This window comes from Quercus robur, chromosome 4 (genome assembly GCF_932294415.1).
Source record: "Quercus robur chromosome 4, dhQueRobu3.1, whole genome shotgun sequence".
NCBI classification, from domain to species: Eukaryota; Viridiplantae; Streptophyta; class Magnoliopsida; order Fagales; family Fagaceae; genus Quercus; species Quercus robur.
The window spans coordinates 64,579,961-64,600,023 of record NC_065537.1 but is presented as its reverse complement, the minus strand read 5'-3'; the positions used below and the strand labels follow the sequence as shown (position 1 = coordinate 64,600,023).

The 20,063-nt window shown below is 33.7% G+C and overlaps 2 protein-coding genes across 4 annotated transcripts in view; one reads left to right on the top strand and one right to left on the bottom strand.

Annotated features, from left to right (window-relative positions):
* LOC126723358 (very-long-chain aldehyde decarbonylase CER1-like) overlaps positions 1-20,063 on the top strand; it is a 52,067-nt gene that overhangs the window by 21,138 nt on the left and 10,866 nt on the right. Inside the window, exons 1-4 of one of the 3 annotated variants that reach the window (XM_050426721.1) lie at positions 15,119-15,145; positions 16,724-16,947; positions 17,089-17,321; positions 19,632-19,851. The exons of the other annotated variants lie outside the window; for them this stretch is intronic. Of the exons in view, the coding sequence (XP_050282678.1) occupies positions 15,122-15,145; positions 16,724-16,947; positions 17,089-17,321; positions 19,632-19,851 (701 nt within the window). The 5' untranslated portion in view covers positions 15,119-15,121. Of the gene's footprint in view, positions 1-15,118; positions 15,146-16,723; positions 16,948-17,088; positions 17,322-19,631; positions 19,852-20,063 lie in introns of those variants that run through there. 3 annotated transcript variants of the gene reach the window in all.
* Positions 4,287-6,720, bottom strand: LOC126723360 (uncharacterized). Its single transcript, XM_050426724.1, has 2 exons — positions 4,842-6,720; positions 4,287-4,563 (listed from the first exon to the last, which is right to left on the bottom strand). Exons 1-2 carry the CDS (start codon positions 5,884-5,886, stop codon positions 4,526-4,528), a joined length of 1,083 nt encoding a protein of 360 aa, XP_050282681.1. The 5' UTR covers positions 5,887-6,720; the 3' UTR covers positions 4,287-4,525.

The window sequence follows — 20,063 nt, the reverse complement described above, 5'->3', positions numbered from 1 at the left end:
AATATTATATAATATAAAATCTATAATAGTGTTCCATATTATATGTTAATATATTTATATTTGGTTTTGAAATTTGCTTAATTGTTTGGTTGTTCATACTTGAATGTTCATACTAAATTTAATATTATTATTATAAAGTGTGAATAATTTATAGAAAAACCATTCACAATTCAGGCATATTTTAAAGGAAGAAATGTTCTAGATTCAAAAGATACGCTTTAGCCCTCTATTCCAAATGTTAGTTTTATTAGTTTTATAGTTTTACTTAAACTAAGTGATATTCGAATGCCAGTGGAATTTTCTTAGTAAGGTTGTGTTTGAAATTGTAACTTTTAAATCAGTATGCTAGATTATAATACATTTTCGGTTACTAATATTGTTTGGTTCCTTAGCATAATAGTTAGAACTTAGAAGCTATATGGGCGTGGTTATAAGAATATGTTTGTTCTAATCTTTGCCCCATACAACAATTCAATATATAACATTGGTTACACATTTTTGGATTGAATATTTACTTTAGGATGTTGATTATAATGAGAAGAATTTTGTCTAATAGGTCACCATCTTTGTACTCAACCATTGAGCCCAAATATTGGAAAAAATGTTTCTTATAGGACCTTTAATCCTTCCTTAGCAATTGTACTTGCTCTTGCCTATACTAAAATTTCTGACTTTTTAAATCATATTGTTTTCTTCTGAAGGCCCGTGCTATTACCCAATGCATTAAATATCGTTATTTATGTTTTCATACTAAAAATTGGTGTTCTGGTAAATTTATATCCTTGTGGTAGGGAGTTTAATGAAAAGTTTTTAACATTTCATATTCGATAGTTTTCTCGTGCATTGCACAAGTTAATGACTAGTTTTTATTAAAGTTGAAAAGTAAAATGACAAGGCAAAAAATCTTTAATACTCACCTGGGAAGGGCAAATAGTCAAATAGTCGGTCTTGGGAAGGGCAAATTTGAGAATAATTAATGAGTGATAGGCAAAAAATCCACAACAATTTCACAATGTTTCTAAAATAACATATCATATTATTAAAACCAAAAAATTAATTTGAAGATTGTGATGCCCGAATGTGAGTTGGGATGCTAATTTAGAAAATGTTAAATATATAGAACTTTTTAATGTAGCATTGCTCCATTTTAAAACATTAAATAATATATATATATATATATACACATATATAAAGTAAATGTAGATATATAATGGGATATCAGATTGCAAAATTTCAAACCTAAAACAAAAAGAGAGGAAGGAGAGAAAGTGAGAAAACGACTCACATTGGTTGAAGAATTATACACTGAACTTGCTTTTTCTACCAAACACAAGCCTTCCTTCTGCGGCAACACCAAAGTAAGGAAGAGAAGTTTTTTTTTTTTTTTTCTTTTCTTGTAAAATTGAAAATAGTGAACCCAAAAGGTAAAATATGCGTTTGTGTGAGAGAGAGATACGTCATCAACAAGCAGTAAGTCTGAAAGTTTTTAGGGTTCAACAAAGAGTGGTAACTGATCGTGTATTTGATAATCTAAAAAACAGGGGATAAAAGTTTCAGTTAAAAGATAAATACTGTTAAGAATATAAAGTGTGAGAAAAACTAAATAGTTTGTATATTGATGTGTATATTATAATGTACAATAGAGAGCCTTATATAGGCTAGATATGTGTGCAGTACAAGTAAAAGGAGTAAACTACAAGTACAGTATACTGGGCTAAGCCCAATGGGCTAAACTAGTCTAAGCTATACACTAACATCCCCCCTCAAACTCGAGGTGGCAAGGAGGAAGCCAACTGGAGTTTGGATATAAGATCTCGAAGACGACCAGGCGGGTGAGTCTTGGTAAAGATATCAGCAGGCTGGTCAGCAGAGGAGATGGAGAATAACTTGAGATTTCCTTTCTTAAGATGCTGGCGAGTGATGTGGCAGTCGATCTCAATATGCTTAGTGCGTTCATGGAAAACATCATTATGAGCAATGTAGATAGCACTACGATTGTCACAATAAAGAGGAGTGGCAGTGGGCTGTGGAGCATCCATGTCAGCCAAGAGCCAGCGAAGCCAAACAAGCTCACAAGTGGTGTCGGCAAGGGCATGATACTCAGCCTCAGTACTGGAACGGGAAACCACATCCTGCTTCTTGCTGCGCCACGAGACCAGAGAAGTACCTAACAGGAAACAGAAACCTGTGATAGAGCATCGATCAGTCGGATCACCTGCCCAGTCAGCATCTGAATAAGCATGAAGCTCGAGAGGAGTAATGCAGACCATGATAAAGTGTGCCTTTGACATATCGAAGAATCCGAAGAACAGCAGCATAGTGGACAGAACGAGGTGCATCCATGAACTTACTAACCATACCCACGGCATGTGAAATATCCGGACGTGTAACAGTGAGATAGATCAAACTGCCAACCAACTGACGATAGCGAGTAGTATCGGATATAGGTTCACCGTCCAAGGGTGTGAGCTTTGCATTGTATTCCAAAGGAGTGGAAACAGTCTTGTTATCAGTGACACCGGCTTTGGAGAGAAGATCAGAAGCATATTTAGCTTGGGAAAGATAGTATCCATCAGAGGATGAGGTAACCTCAAGCCCAAGAAAATAGCTGAGAGTGCCTAGATCTTTCATCTCAAAATGTTGACTAAGGAAGTTCTGAAGAGACCAGATACCTGCAGAATCATCTCCAGTAATAATCATATCATCAACATAAAGAAGAATAAGAGTGATACCAGCAGAGGATCATCGAACAAAGAGAGCAGTGTCATGAGGACTCGAAGTGAAACCCTGCTGAGCAACAACTGAGCTAAACTTTTCAAACCAAGCTCGAGGAGCCTGCTTGAGGCCATAAAGAGCACGGCGAAGGCGGCAAACTTGATTGCCTGAGTGTGGATAGCCAGGGGGTGGTTGCATGTACACTTCTTCATGGAGGTCTCCATTGAGGAAAGCATTCTTCACATCCATTTGATAAAGAGGCCAACGGCGAACAGCAGCCACAGCAATGAGACATCTAACAGATGTAAGACGAGCAACAGGAGCAAATGTTTCCTCATAGTCAATACCATACTCCTGAGTAAAGCCCTTGGCAACTAGGCGAGCCTTGTATCGTTCAACAGATCTATCAGCCTTGGTCTTGATCTTGTAAACCCACCTACAACCTACTACAGACTGACCATGAGGCAAATCAACCATATCCCAAGTGTGATTCTTATGAAGGGCATCTAGTTCTTCATTCATAGCTTGCTGCCAAAGAGGGTCAGTATGAGCCTCACGATAGGTGTGAGGTTCATAGAGAGTGGCAAGAGCAAAAGAGCAATGATAATCAGTGAGATAAGGGGGAGGAATGCTTACCCGAGTAGAACGACGAAGTTCAGGACCAATAGGAGACTCAGGAGAGGGTGGTGCCACAGGATCCAAGACAGGCGGGTCATATGCCGGAGACAGAACCGAAGAGGAGTCGTCTGGAGAGGCAGTCGATGCTGAAGAATCCTCCACAAGTTCAGGATAGAGAGGGAGGAAAAGATCAGTAAAAATGGGAGACTCGGAGGAAGAAGATGTAGGAAACTGCTGAAGACTCGTGAAAGGACGATGTTCCCAAAACTCAACATGACGGGAGACACGAAGGCGATGAGAAATGGGATCATAGCAGCGAAACCCTTTTTGAGACACACCATAACCAAGGAAACAACAGAGACGAGTACGAGGTTGGAGCTTTGTTCGTTCATGAGGAGGAAGAGAGACAAAGCAAGCACAACCAAAAACCTGAAGAGAGGAGTAGTCAGGAGTTTGACCATAGAGAAGCTCAAAAGGCGATTTGTTGTGTGTAGTTGGTGAAGGAATACGATTAATGGTGTGCACAGCAGTGAGTGCGGCCTCACCCCAAAAGCGCTCAGGAAGAGAGGCAGAAATGAGAAGGGTGCGGACAACATCAAGAATGTGACGATGTTTTCGTTCTGCACGACCATTTTGTTGAGAGGTGTAAGGACAAGACCGCTGAGGAAGAGTACCATGTCTGTCTAAAAAGGATAGAAAAGATTTATCATTATATTCTTGAGCATTATCTGATCGAAAGACTTTAACGGTGTGATTGAATTGTGTTTCAATCATTTTATGAAATGTTTGGTAAATAGACACAAGTTCAGACCTATGGTGAAGCAGATAAATCCAAGTATACCGAGAAAAATCATCCACAAATATGACAAAATATTTAGATCCCCCCTCAGTGGGAACAGGTGCAGGACCCCAAATATCAGAATGTATAAGATCAAAAGGGGCAAATGAAAAAGAGTCACTTTTATTAAAAGGCAGTTTTGTTTGTTTGCCAAAATGACAGGAAGTACAATCAAATTTTTGAAACTGAACTGAACCTAAATGACCTTGAGAAGCCAATAATTGAAGACGAGATAAGGATGGATGACCAAGACGAGCATGCCATAGATCAGGTGAGGAGGTGGCAGTGGTAGCAGCTGCAGAAACAACTTGTGAAGGAATCTTCAAGTCATGAACCTCAAACATGCGACCAACCTTACGGCCTGTCCCAAGCACTTGACCCGTCCGGGGATCCTACACATCCACACCATGATTAGTAAATAGAAGATCTACGCCTAATTCGCAAAGTTGACCAACAGAAAGCAAATTGAGGGATAACTTTGGAATATGAAAAGTGTCACTAAGGGATAAACAAGGAGAAGAGATTGTTCCTTTATGACTAACAGGCATAGGAGTTCCATCAGCAGTGTAAATGGTGATTGGATGTTCTAAGGGTGCCTTATCAGAAAATTGGGATTCATCAGGAGTCATATGGTTACAACATGCAGTATCAAAAAACCAAGGTTGTTTACCTGAGGTGACAGAAAGGGCAGTGGAAGTGCGGGATAAAACCTGTTGAACAACTGCCTCAATATCAGCCATAGTAAGTGAGGAAGCCAAAGATGGACCTGTAGGAACCGATGGATCTGAAGGACATACAGCAGCTGCCTGAGGAAGAGAAGCTTTATTCTGCTCTTGCACAAATTTCTGTAGCTTACGACAAACAGAGATGTCATGGCCTCTGGCACGGCAAAACTTGCAGTGAGTACCTTTGGAAGACTGAGAGGTGGGACGCCCGGAGTTTATTCGCGGAGGAGCAGTGAATGCAACAATGGGAGGCTGTGGTGAGGGTGTAGCCAATACATGATCAGATGATGTCATGTGATAAGTAGGCCGACGATTCTCCTCAGAAATGAGCTCCTTTACTGCAGCATCAAGAGAAGGAGTAGGAGACCGGCTAAGTAGAGAAGCCCTAGTAGGCTCAAAATCCTCACGTAAACCCATCATGAAGTGCATAAATCTACGGCGATCCCGATATTTGACAAAGAGCTCAATGTCCTTAGAACACACCAGTGGAGGATCTGCAGCAGAGAGTTGTTCCCACATAGTAGAAGTCTGAGAATAAAAATCAGAAATAGACTGACCTGTCTCTTGGCGCATTTGATAAAGCTTTGATTCAATGTGAAACTCCAAACTTGAATCATTAGTGCAGTTATAACGATCGGCCAAAAATTTCCAAGCAGCCTCAGCAGTTTCAAGACGAGGAAGAAGATTATGAATGGAGGGAATAGAGGTATTGATAAACCAAGATAAGATCTTACTCTGAATACTCTCCCATTCCTCTAGACGTTCTTCATAATCGTCTGTTGTAACAGCAGTCTTGGAAGACTCTTCAGCAGCTGTGGCTTTGGACTTAGGGTCTGGTACTGGCTTAGGAATTGAACCAGTCACATATCTCCACAGTTTACGACCCTTGAGAAAGACGGTCATATTTTGAGACCATGCATGATAGCTAGTAGGACCATCCAACATGATGGTGATAGGACGTATGATATCTCGTTCACTTTGTTGAGCCATAATGAAGAAAATGATCAAAAAGTGAGATTTAGATACCTCAAATGCAGAAACGGAGCCCAAAATCAGAATCTACGCGAAAAACTGAGCAAGACAGGTCCGGTTGAAAATTTATGACTTGGTCAACGGTCAAAGTCAACTGTCGAAGTCAACGGTCAACGGTCAGAGCTGGTCAAGTCAACGGCTGACGTGTGCTGACGTGGCAGTGTGACGTCACACTAGGGCTGACGTGGCAGTTCGCGAATGGCAGCTGGCGCGTGTGGCGCGTGTGACGCGTGGGGCGCGTGGGAGACAGCTGGTCTGGCGCGTGGGAGCGCGTGAGTGAGAGTGGCGGCGCGTTGGTGGCGCGTGGAGGCGCGTGGAGCGCGTGTTCGTTGAGGCAGAAACTTCGGGAGGCGCGTGGCGGCGCGTGTGAAGTATTTTCTGGCCGTTCTTGGTTGGGTTTTGCTCGGGATTGTCTGTTCTGTCACTCAATGCCTTTGCTTTGACAGTTGGATGAGCAGAACAATGAGATCCGAGAGTTGCTGGGACTGTGGGCGTGACGGCGGTGACTCGCTTCTGTCAGTGGCTACTGGATGAAGGCGAGGGCAGCGGAAGAACGCCGGAGATGTCCACAGGAACCAGAAAGTCAGAGGAATGGCTCTGATACCATGTTAAGAATATAAAGTGTGAGAAAAACTAAATAGTTTGTATATTGATGTGTATATAATAATGTACAATAGAGAGCCTTATATAGGCTAGATATGTGTGCAGTACAAGTAAAAGGAGTAAACTACAAGTACAGTATACTGGGCTAAGCCCAATGGGCTAAACTAGTCTAAGCTATACACTAACAAATACTATTAAATAGAATGATGTTGAACGCAGTTCACATCCTTAGTTACTGGCATGCATGTGGACTGTAGTGGGGTAATTATTTCACAAATTATTTCACAATTATTATCATTTTAGGACCTTTCTAGTTTTTAGGTAAGGTAAGTACAAAAAGTACCTCTTTACGTAGCCTTGAAACACATCTCACATTCATAAAAAACAACAGTTAAAGATTGAGAGTGATATTATTAACCCTTCTGTCCACTTTTATTTGTCTACTTGTTCATGTTTTTCTTGATGTGTAAACTGTTAAAAATTGGGAATATTTTCTTGAGAGATATGGTTGATAACAAATGTGCAAATATTTTCTCTACTATTGAGATTGGTTTGAGTTTTCAAAACACCTTGACACATGAAAAACACATTGCATTCAGAATTTTTTTTGTATCTTTGAGATTTATTTTGTGTAGTCTTAACTAATTGTGCTTGGAGTGTTTGCATGCATCTGTTTATGGGTCACATAGTGTCAAGTTTGCATATATTGAAAGAGAGAATATTTGTATTCATGTGAATCCTCAACTTATTTTTTTAAGTTAGATTTGTGTCTTTTTAGTTTTCCCTACCTCCTAAATTTCCCCAAAAACGTTTTTCCCAAAACTTGTTTTGTTTCTCCTATTTTTATTGGGGGAGAAAGCTGTTTTTAAAACCTGTGTTGTTCATGTTGGTAGTTGTTGCTTTTCATAGGGGGAGTTGCCTCTATTTTCTATAGAGCTTATGTTTTATGGTTCCTTGATTCTCTATTTTCTCTTGATATTTGTTGTGTCTGCATATGTTTATTGTGTGTACCTTTTGATTGAGTTGTCTTTGTCAATACATGACAAAAGGGGGGAGAAATATATGAAATTTGGGAACCCTGTTTAAAAGGTTTTCTAACTATTTTATTTAAGGGGAGATGAAATTGTTTTTGAAAGGGGGAGAAAATAAAAGTTGTTTATGTATCTAACTTAGGGGGAGAGTTAATTCGCATATTTGTTATTTGTTGTTATTGCATATTTGTTATTTGTTGTTTATCTGTCTTTATTTCTACACATGAGTTAATGTGCTCTTTTGAATGTTTTAGGAAAGACAAGTACATTCCAATCAAGAACTTCTCCCTCTTCTTGTAACTTTTAGGTTAGAAGTATCAGATTGCAATTTGTGATGTATTTGGGCATTTTATTGTAATAGGGATGTTCTTGTATTTCAGCATTTCATTTTGTATGTAAGTTTTGTCACAGATTACAAAAGGGAGAGATTGTTAGATTCTAAAAGCATAGAACAATTGGCAAACCATGAACACAAACTTATCTAGATATAGATTCCTTAGTCTATTGGTATAATTAGACAATGTTCAAGGTGTTGCAAGTTAGAATACAAGAATAAGGAAGTTGCAGGTTTAGGAATTCAAAACATGCCAAGTTCGAGCAATCGAGAAGAAGGCTCAACCGATCGAGATGAGTTTTTGCAGATTTTAATTTTGGCCCAACAACTCATTAAGCCCATTAAGTGATTAGGGTTTCAAATCTAATACTCCTAGTATATAAAAGAAACTCTAAAGCAAGTTTTGTTAAGACTTTGGAGGTGCTCTTTTGAGATCTATCATTGAATTTGTTCCCTTCTTTCAAAGTCACTATTGGAATTCCATCTCCACATTATTAGAACTGGTAGATCTAAAGTTGCTACTACAAGATCATACATAGCTGAAGATTTAAACCTTTGAGTGGGATTTCAAAGTCACAAATGTGGGTGTTTGTATTCAGCAATTCAAATAGAAGAGTTCGTTTATTCAGAGTTGCACGTAATCATGTGAGTAAGTACTACAATAGGTAGCTTTAGATTTTAGGGAGAAGTTCTACTGTAAAACTTCCATTCTATCATAGTGAATTTGTTGTCTTGAGGATTGATTAGGTTAAATCCTCCCCAGATTTTTTACATTGAAACTATTGGTTTCATTGGTTTTTTTTGCGTCACCATATTGCTTGCCTTCTTTATTTTTCCGCACTAAGTAATATGATTGTTTGTGTTTAACCTAGATTTGAAAAATCAACCTAAGTATCAACTTGGTTAATTAAATAGGTTAAACAATCTGAGTCTAGGGGGGTCTAAACGAACTAACAGTTGTATTTTACAATTCTCTGCCAATTGCAATTGAACTTAATTGTTATGGAAAAAGATAATTTTTTTTGTTGCATTGGTCAATATATCATGTAGTTGAATTTAATTAATGAATCTAAAGAAATATATATATATATATATATATTTTAATTATCTCTTACTTTTTTTCCAGTTAAAGTTTGAATGATTTCTTGATTTGCCAATCTGATTCAATGGATAAACTACTGTAATTTGGTTCTTAAAGTTTAAAAAATTTATCAATTTGATCCTTTAGTTTTTAATTTGGTCAATTTGATATCTCTCTTTTTTTCTTTTTTTTTTTAAATATTTAAATATAGGCAATTTAGTCCTTTTAATTTTCGTTGCACTTTTGTGGTTAAGTATGAAAACAATACTGTTTTGGAACAGAATTTTAATCTAACTGATGTAAAAAAATTCGGATTACAAATTTTACAATATAAATTTTTTTAAATCATTCTTATATATTCTTAAGTGTTTATTTATTATTAAAAATTATAAATAAAATTGGGTTCTATATTTTACTATATATATTTTTAATCATCCTTAAGTAATTTTAACCATTTATTTATTGTTAAAAAATATAAAAATAAAATAATATCTTATATTTCTGGTTAAGGTTAGATTAATATGTTACATACAAAAAATTTGTACTGTAAAATTCTTGAGTAGGAACCATTTTTTTCTTAGTTAGCACTCACGTGCACTTGCAAAGTTGCAAGGCACAATGATGCCATTTTCTCATCCTCAAAAGCCGGTGCTTCCATAACTCCTTACCTATTGTGTAATCTTTGCATGTAATATCTATCTACATGTGAGACATGTGAGATTCACACATTGTGAGAGAGACGCTATGCGCAGCTAATGCATACTAATTGTTGGTGTGTAGTTGTGATTGATAATTAATAGCATAACATGGTGCTTCATGCACATAATAAACCTGCTTGGTGGATGATTTTGCCTAGGTAGGATTTTTTTTTTTTTTTTTTTATAAAGAATAAATAGTAAATTGGTATTTGAGTAAGATTGTGACTCTTGAGATTAATATATTTGTTCATACAAATATGTACATGCTTGCCTATACAATTTTTTTCCTCTCCAACAAACATAAGATTGAGTATATAAGGGGATGCTGCAATTGTTACATAAAATAATAGATTCCTCAAAACACCCATTAAAGCACCATCCACAACTCAAGTACAAAACCCAACCCTAGAAAACCCTACCCATTAACTTAACACATAGCCTCCCTCCTTAGCTTGCCAAATCGAGAAAATTTATCATGTACGCCACTGCAGAAGAACCAGCTGCCATTATTATTCAACAATAGCTGTTGTGATTCAAAATCAACCATTGCTTTCACCAATATTATTGTTTTGACTTTATACATCGACAACAACAACCCATGTTACATTCTTATTAGCTCCTACCTAAATTACTTTACTATTCACATGGAGTAGAAGAAGAAACACTTCCAATTCCAAAATTGTGGGTACATAGTAAGTAATCCCTTCACTACATCTACATCTTCATTTCTTAAATCATCCACAAGTCACATTCACATTCAAGCTTTGGACGATGTGAAGAATGTCTCTCATCTCTCTTCCTATTTTAAATTGAGATATTGAATAAATAAACAATCTATCTTCTTTTATCAAAAAAGAAATCTTGATGTAAAAAAAAAAAAAATAATTGCAAGAAGTGAGATTTCATAGTGTTTCTATCTTTTATTATTAATAATAATAATAATAATAATAATAAGTGATATTTCAAAGTGACAACAACCAAAAAAAAAAAAAAAGTGGCGTGGTTGTCATAAATGAAACAAATAGTTTTGTTATAAAAATAAATAAATAAATAAATTTATATTGATTTAAAACAAACCCAACCATGCCTTATTATTATTATTTTTTTTTATAAAAAAGAAAACCCCACAATATCTTTTTTATCTTTTAGTAAAAATAAAAAAAATAAAAAATAAAAGAAGAGAGGAAAAGACAAAACCCTAGCTCCCTAGCACTCTCCCTCTCCCTTTCACTAAAAAAGAAGTGGCCCCACCTTCTTCTTCTTTTTTTTTTTTTTTTTTTTTTTCAATCTCCTGCCCTCCCTTGCCCACTCACTAAATTAACACACCTATTTCACTATTCACTAAAAAACAAGCGCCCTCACCTTTTTTTTTTTTTCTTTTCAATCCCTTGCCCTCCTTGCCCCCTCACTAAATTAACACCCCTATTTCACTATTCACTAAAAAACAAGCGCCCCCACCTCTTTTTTTTTTCTTTTCAATCCCCTGCCCTCCCTTGCCCCCTCATTAAATTAACACACCTATTTCACTAAAAAAAAAAAAAAAAAAAAAAAAAAAAAAAAAAAACCCCTTATCTCCATCTACTGTTCATTCTCTCTCTTTCTCCCAATCATAATCAAACCCAAAAGGTTGGTCTTCTTAGATCCTTATCTTTGGATTTTTTTTTTTTTGGTTAATGTATTGTGGTTTAGTAAATTTATTTGCTTGTTTATTTCATTTATCTAAATTTTTGGTTTGGTTTAGATATACCTCTTTCATAATATATCATCTAGTATTGTAGGCAAAGTTCTTGATAGTTTGGTACTAGCCCATAGTGTAATGTTTGTGTGTATTGGTGGCCTCAACCAATCTGTTGATTCATGGGAAGTGTTTTTCACTTGATAATAGTGCTTTGTTCAATTTGTGTTTTAGCCTTTTAGAGTTTGCCCTGTTTGAGTTTGCCTCTTCTTTGTTAGTAAAGTTCCAAGTAAAGACAAAAGTAGCTTATAGTTATATAATAGGATTGGTGATTATATTATTCTTTTATTATTTATATTCAATATATATTGATAGATCATATTAGACTAAAGAATACATGTAGTTCAGACACACACACACGTGTATATATAACCATCTCTAAAGTTATATTATTTTATTTATATTTATATTAAAAATGAAAAATACCAAAGTTCTAAATTTTTTTTCCAATATTTTCTATAAATTAACTTATGCTATGATAAGTGGTTATTGGAAGGAACAATCAATCAATTGAAAGAGGTGATAGCTTTTATTATAAAAAATGTTTTGAAATTGATGGGCTTTAATTATATGCAAGCAACTTCTACACATAAATATTTTCTCAGTATAATCAACATTAATTTTTTTTTTGCTATTTTATTTAGGTTGTCGAAATAAGTGATAAATTTGCTCATTATAATTTTCAATTAATTGCTATTGTTGGTACATATGTGATTTCATGTGACTTGTTGTGGTGATGGATATATTGTTAAGGGTGATGGAGATGTACTATTAATATGGTTATTGGTGGTAGATGTATTCTTTTAAATTCTCGTTAACTAGAACACTACAATGTTCTTATATATTTATTTAGTTTAATTTAAAATATTGCAGACCAATGGTAGAGGAGGAGATCATAATGTAAACAATGACACAAGATGACTATGAGGAGGAAGATGACTCTTAGATGAGGACCACACTGACTCCGATGATAATTGATCTTCCAATATTTATGCTTTCAAGTTTAGTAAAGGATATAATATAGCCTTCGTGTATTATTGAACAACATGCTATTTTGTAGACCTTTTAATATTTTCATTTTTAATGCACTTATTAGTTTTGAACAATTATGGATTTGTGTTTGTTATTTGAATGGAGAAACTTTTATGAACAATTATGGATTTGTGTTTGTAATTTATATATTAATTATTCCATATACAGAAATATTTGATATTATCAAATAAAATAAAAATATCATAATTTTTTTTTCAATGGAGCTATTTTTTTGCAAATAATGTATGAGTGACGAGATAAATGGTTTTTAATAACGGCTAAAGTATGTCAAAAAAAAGAAATTGGTTGCATTGATGTTATATTTTCGATGAAAAACTAGGTATTTACAATGACTTTTAGTCGTCGAAAAAATACAATAATGACGGTCATTGTTCATCACAAAAGGTATTTGGTCGACCAACTTCCTCGTTTGAAGTTCTACTTTTGATGACAAGGCAAGTATTTACGATGACTTTTAGTTGTCGAAAAAAATACAATAACGATAGTCTTAGTTCGTCGCAAACTCTATTTGGTCGTCCAACTTCCTCGTATGAAGTTGAATTTGCGATGGCAATTATTAATTACTTATGACGAAGTTTTGCTGTTGAAAATAAGTGTTAGCGACAGCCTTGTCGGCAATATAGTATTACTGACAAGGCTTTTGCCGACAGACGTCGACAGCTTTTTGCCGTTGGTAATACGAATTTGCGACGGCTTTTTGTGCTTTTGCGACGAACTTTGACCATCGCAAATAAGCTTATTTTTCGTAGTGCATCCACTTCCCCTTTTCTTGTGTACCCCAAATTCGTTTACAAACATTGAACTTGGTTCTTTAATCTAATGGTTAAATATAATTAGAACAACACATAAAAAACTGTACTTAAATTTTTTTCTAATTCAAATAATTTTTGTCTTTAATTTTTTTATAACAAATTTGGGGTACACAAAAAAAGGGTAAAATTTAATTTAACGGTGAATTCATTAAAATAAACAAACATAAATACATATATATGAGTTACGTTTAAGTTATACTTTTTTTTTTTTTTTTTTTGAGAAATGAAGTACCTGTTTGTGTTATTATAGTACTTCATAGTTTTTTATTAAATGATTATTTTGACAAATCAACCATTGGATTACATATTAATTTTATACTCTCCATTACTTACAAAATATGAAAATGATCAGAGAGTAATAATTATCTCCACATAATTTTTGTTAAAATTTCAACTATTTTCTAATTTTAAAATTATAGCTAGAATATAAATTTATAGATCAAATAGTAAATAACATTTGATTAATTTAATATTTAGTGTGCATATATTAAGAATAAAGATAATACATAACCCAATGACAAAATTCTCAAAATATTAATTTTATAAAAAGTTATGATATTGTTTAACATAGAAAAGCAATTTGAAGTGGTGCAGTTTATCTCAACATTAAAGTCACAAAACCTCCAACTAATTTTTTTGAAGTAATTATGTTTCTATACTTGAAAACTGAACTTTCAATAAGTAAAAGTGGAACAATAAGTGTGTGTTAGGCTCTGCTTATAAAAATCAGCTTATTTTACTATTCAGTTTATTTTTGCTATTATTTATAGGTCTCATTGTACTTTTTGGTACTATTTATGAGTTCCATTGTACTATTTCAGTTAACTTTTACTTTCATGTACAATACTTTCAGTAAAAAGTTTTTAGTTTCAGCAAAATAAGAGGATTTCAATCAGACCCTAAGTCAATATGTTGGTGTCACAACTGTCACAACTATTAAGTGATGAGTTGTGAATGGTAGAACTGTGTGAATCCACATGGACCAACTATTGACAACTCGTCATGTGAATAAATTGTGATAAAATTTGTGAAAATTACTTTGGTAAATAGACAAGCATTTTGAAATTAGTAATCTTACTAGAGGACACTTTACAATGTCACTATTTAAGTAAAGAATAAATGATAACTTGATAACTTGTTAAGTAATAAATTATGACGGGTAGTATTGTGGAATCACATAAACCTACTATTAATAACATGCTGCATGGATAAATTATGATAAAAATTGTGAAGACTGCTGTGATAAATAGACATAAATTTTGAGAGTGACAATCTCACTAGTTGACACTTTATGATGCCACGTTTAAGTAAGGAATAAATGAGGTTCGTAAAGGCGGTGAGAAGGTAGTTGCTGATCAATATCAAAAGATCAAAGATCGAGGTGAATAATAAGTATCCACGTGTACATGTCACCCCATACTTTAATTTGTATAGAAGTCCAGTTGGCTACGTGGCATGCATCAGATCCGTACTGACTTGGACAAGTAACTGTGAGCCTAAGTGTATCATGATGAAAGTAGTGTATATATAAATATATAACAGACATGGCATAAGGTTGATATATGCATCTGCAAGAGAAAGTTCTATATTTGTATTTGTATTTGATAGTTTTCTATATGGCTACTAAACCAGGAATTCTCACAGACTGGCCATGGACGCCTCTTGGAAGATTTAAGGTGGTGTTCTTATATAAGCCAATGCTCTCTCTCTCTCTCTCTCTCTCTCACACACACACACACACACAATCTGTGACTTGAGTTTAGGTTGTAAACGCTTGTTTGTACAGTTATTTTTTAAGTTTTTGGATATTGTTTGAAAAAATGCACTAAAATGGGGCATATGAAGAATGGGCCGTATAATGGTGAGGTTGGTAAGTGTTTGAAATAACTGTGCCGCAGGGTTAAACACCTTACTATTTCATCCATGCACGGTGGATGAACAAATATTCTCTGATATAGAACTATCTGCTACCAACCTATGAAAGCTAGGAAGACAATATTATATATATATATATATATATATATATATAGACACACACCCGCACTCTTCCCTATTTTTAATTTGGACTCTTCCCTATTTTTAATTTGGGTTAAATTTTCTCTTTTTTATTAGGCAGTTTCTCAACACAGCTTCTTAAGAGCAAAAGTTAGAAAATGGTTTTTTATGTATTGAATGATACCCATTAAAAGTGACAAGACGGATTCAATGCAATCTCAATTCTTGTCAAGTGTACTAAAGCTTTTAAGTTTAAAAATGTTTGTCTTACATTTTATGTGTGTTGTTGTTGTTGTTGTTGTTGTTGTTGTTGGGGGCGGGGGGGCGTTGTTGGTGTTATGTTATGTTTGTTTGTTTAGACCCCTTAAAAAAACATATTAACTTAACCTAATCAATTAGTCAAGTATTTATTTAGGTTAATTATGATATCTAGGATAAACATATGCAAACATATTACTTGGTGCGGAAAGATAAAGAAAACAGTAATATGATGACTAAGGGAAACCAATGAAACCAACCGTTTCAAGATAAAAATCTAGGGAGGATTAAACCTAATTATTCTCAAAGTAAATAAATTCACTGTAATCGAATGGAAGATTACAATAGATTTAAACCCTAAATCTAAAGCTACCTTGTGTAGAACTTACAGACACGACCACATTCAATTTCGACTCTACAGATTCTTCTATCTTGAATTTGCTGAACACTAACTCCTCGTTTGTGACTTTGAGATCTCACTCAAAGGTTTCAGATCATTAGCAGTTGTTGATCTTGTAGCAACAACTTTAGATCTACCGGTTCTAATGGTATGAGAATAATTTCCGGTAGTGATTTTGAAAGGAGAAGACACGGTACATTTTAAATCTCGCAAGGGCACCTTCAAAGTCTTAACAAAATGTTCCTTATGATTTCCTTTAAATGCTATGTGAAATAAATTTGCAACCCAAATCACTTAATGGGCTTAATCAACTGTTGGGCCGAAATTAATTTCTGTAGAACCTGTGTCTTAATCGGTTGAACCTTGCATGTTTCGAAATCCTAAACCTGCAGTTTCCATTTTCTTATATTCTGACTTGTAGCACCTTGAATATTGTCTAATATATCTTATAGACTTTAAGATCTATACCTAAACAAGTTTGTGTTCACGGTTTGCCAATTATTATAAACTTTTAGAACCAAACATGTTCAATAAGTATAACATTAAAAAAATATGTATTTAATTGATTAGGACAGCCTCATGAATTACATGATATATTGATATGATATGAATAGGTCTTTTTAAATAGTCTTTCTAAGTGGGCATATAAGTTTATCAAAAAAATGAAAGTAGGAATATAAACATTTCTGCCTTGTATTATTATTATTGTTGTTGTTGTTGTTAATCCAAACTTTTGGTTTCCGCTTTAGCCAAATCTTTGTTGTTTAACGTGCTTTTTTTTTTTTTTTTTCAAAGTACGTGATCCTAGCCCCTTGGGCCATTCATAGCACCTACTCATTCATAGTTAAGGATAAGAGTGAAAGGTCCCTTTCCCTCTTCCTCATATTTCCATTTCTACTATGGAGGATGCTTCACAACCAAATATGGATTAGTCTCTCTCGTTACTGGACTGCCAAAGGCAAGAACTCGATCGTTGACAAGAGTATCGAGTTTGAGCAAGTTGACAGAGAAAGCAATTGGTCAGTATTTATAAATTAATACAGATATATACATACACACATACATGCATGTACACAAACACACTTGTATACGTAGAAATTATAAATTTGGTGTGTTTTATTTTTATTTTTCCTTACAAATATATTTGGCTATTTGGTTAGGGATGACCAAATATTGTTAAGTGGAGCCTTGTTCTACCTAGGAAGTAAGACATTGACTCAGGCAGAGAACCTACCATTGTGGAGGACAGATGGAGTAATTATGACGATTCTTCTACATTCTGGTCCTGTAGAGTTTCTCTATTATTGGCTCCACAGAGCACTGCACCACCATTATCTTTACTCTCGCTACCATTCCCATCACCATTCTTCAATTGCCACAGAGCCTATAACTTGTAAGTTCTCTGTGTATAAAATATGGGTCCTTTAGGATATATATTAATCATCTATTTTAAAGAATACTTATGAAAAATTAAAAAAATTGTCAAAATAGATAATTATTTTTTTATTTTGTTATAAAAAGTTTTTAAAAATAATTTACTAATATATATTGTAAAAGCATAAGTTAGTAAATAAAATATTTGTTTGCATTATTGGGCTAGTTACTCACTTTGTTGGTAAGTGAAAATATTTAATCTGACCTGTCTTATTCATTGGACTCACATTTACCAAGAAAATAGTAAATTACTATAAATGGTAACTGTAAACATATTATTTAAACTGATAAAAATAAAACATATTATTTAAAAAGAGGATTGTCAGTTATGATCATTACAATTGCAACCCAATTCAATTTTATATTTTCAGCGAGATAAAGAAAGTATTTTGGTGTGTTGTTATACGAGAGATTAGGGTCACTGGTGTTAACGAGATATTAGTTTTCAAAAATGATAGTCTCAAGCTATTATAGTAAATGGGTTGTGTATCCGTTAAAATATTGTTTTATGTTAAATTCTTTTGTTTTATGTCATATTTTGACCAACCTTATAGGGTGTAGAGATGGAAAAACTAACTTTTTGAGTTTTATTTATCATTTTAGCCATATCTTCAACCTCTCTCATTTTGGGCTAGTATTTTATTGGTCTAGGTTTTAAAACAATTTTTATTATAAAAATTTGGACCTTCTTATAATGAGAGGTATCACCTTTTTCTAGTGGGGCCATGACATAAACTTGGGCTAATAGCGTCGGTGTTTTTTAGTATTGAATACCACAATAGATTTATATTAGGACATCATATGTTCTTATGAGTATGACTGAATGATTTTGTGTTTCTTTTTTTTATTCTTTTTTTTCCATGCAAATTATATTTTCTCCTTAACTATGGTGTAGTTACAATTTCTCCCAGATTTCATAACTGAGCAATGTTTTCCCATGATTTATTAGCAATAAGCATTCTATATTAGGATTTTAGTTAAATTTAAAAATTAAACTTCTATCTAGGACATTTAAAAAATTGTACTTAAACTTTTGTTTAATAAATAAGTGAAAAGTTAACAGATGCTTTAAAAATATTGGTTTATAAAATATTTTTAGAAATTTCTTATGGAAAAAGAAAAAAATAATTGATTTTTTTTATAATCCTATAAAAATTAATAAATACTTTAAGAGTGGCCATTAACTTTGTAATTAAAAAAAAAAAAAAACCATTTGTTAACCAGATCTAATAAATAATTAATTAGATGGCACCTCTCTATATAACACTTGGCCTAATAAGTTTAGATTAGCTGTGGCCCCAAACCTAATCCGCCGCAGCTTAGACTGTAGGACTACATATATAATACATTATTACATGCACTTTGATAATAAAGTATGCATCTATAAGTACCACTCAGTGTGGTACCAAGTGATTGGTATGTGTCATTAATCATGAATTGAAAAAATCCTAAAACATTGACATGATTAAAGATTATTGTTTAGGTTGAGTTTAAGGTCAACCTATAACTCAATCACGTGAGGGAGCCAGTGGTCCTTTACCATTAATATTATAAGTCTCTTGTCATTGACTTTTTTGTTATGAAAACTCACAATAATTGCAAATTGAATGCCAGTGGTCCTTTATTTTATTTTTATAAATCCATTTGTTTAGGTTGAACTAAATGCAATCATGCAACGATATAAAAATCTTAAAATTCCAAACTTTTTACTTTGGGTCTCAATCTCAAACCGCAGATGAGAAAAATGTCAAATACATATAGTCATTTGATTTTCAATTTTGGATGGATCAGTAAGTCAAAAAAAAACCCAACCTTACAATTCTGCATAACAATTAACAAATCCCTATGTAGTATTGGTAAAGGGAGTTTGGCTGGGGGAAGTAGAAATTCCTATGGTTGAAGACTTAGAAATTAATGTGAAGTCACATCGATTTTGAAAATTTTATTATCAATAATATTATTTATACTTTTAATAATTGGAATAGTATTTTTTGGAGTTCACTTTTCAAATGTTTCAAGATATCCTTACTATATATATATATATATATATTACCAAGGTCAAAATAGCGAAATAATAAATTTTTCTAGTTTTATAAGGCACAACTTTGGATTTTTATGTGAATTTCAATTTAGTTTCTACATTTCCAATTGAATAAATAACTTCTTAGATATTATATATGTTTGTGACAAAATAGAATCTTTAACTAAATTTTTTTCCAAATCAGAATGGAATTAATCATATTATATGACAATTTTTTTGTTTTTTCAGCTGTCATTCATCCATTTGCAGAGCACATAGCATATTTCGCGTTGTTTTCCATACCAATGTTAACAGCAATACTTACTGATACTGCCTCTATTGCATCTATTGCTGGCTACCTTACATATATTGATTTTATGAACAATATGGGTCACTGCAATCATGAGCTCATTCCAAAGTGGCTCTTTTCCATCTTTCCTCCACTGAAGTACCTCATGTACACCCCTTCGTAAGTCTCTCAAGCCCTTTCTTTCACCCGATTTTCTATTGCCTCTGTCCAATATTGTTGGTTCTATTTGAAATTTTCAACTTTTAAGTGAATATTATTTAATGTGACGCAGTTAGTAAAAATGGTAGATTATGAAATTTATTTATTCACTTTTCAATTAGGACTACATTTTGTAACATCTTAAAATGAAATTATAAAAAATAAAAAATTAA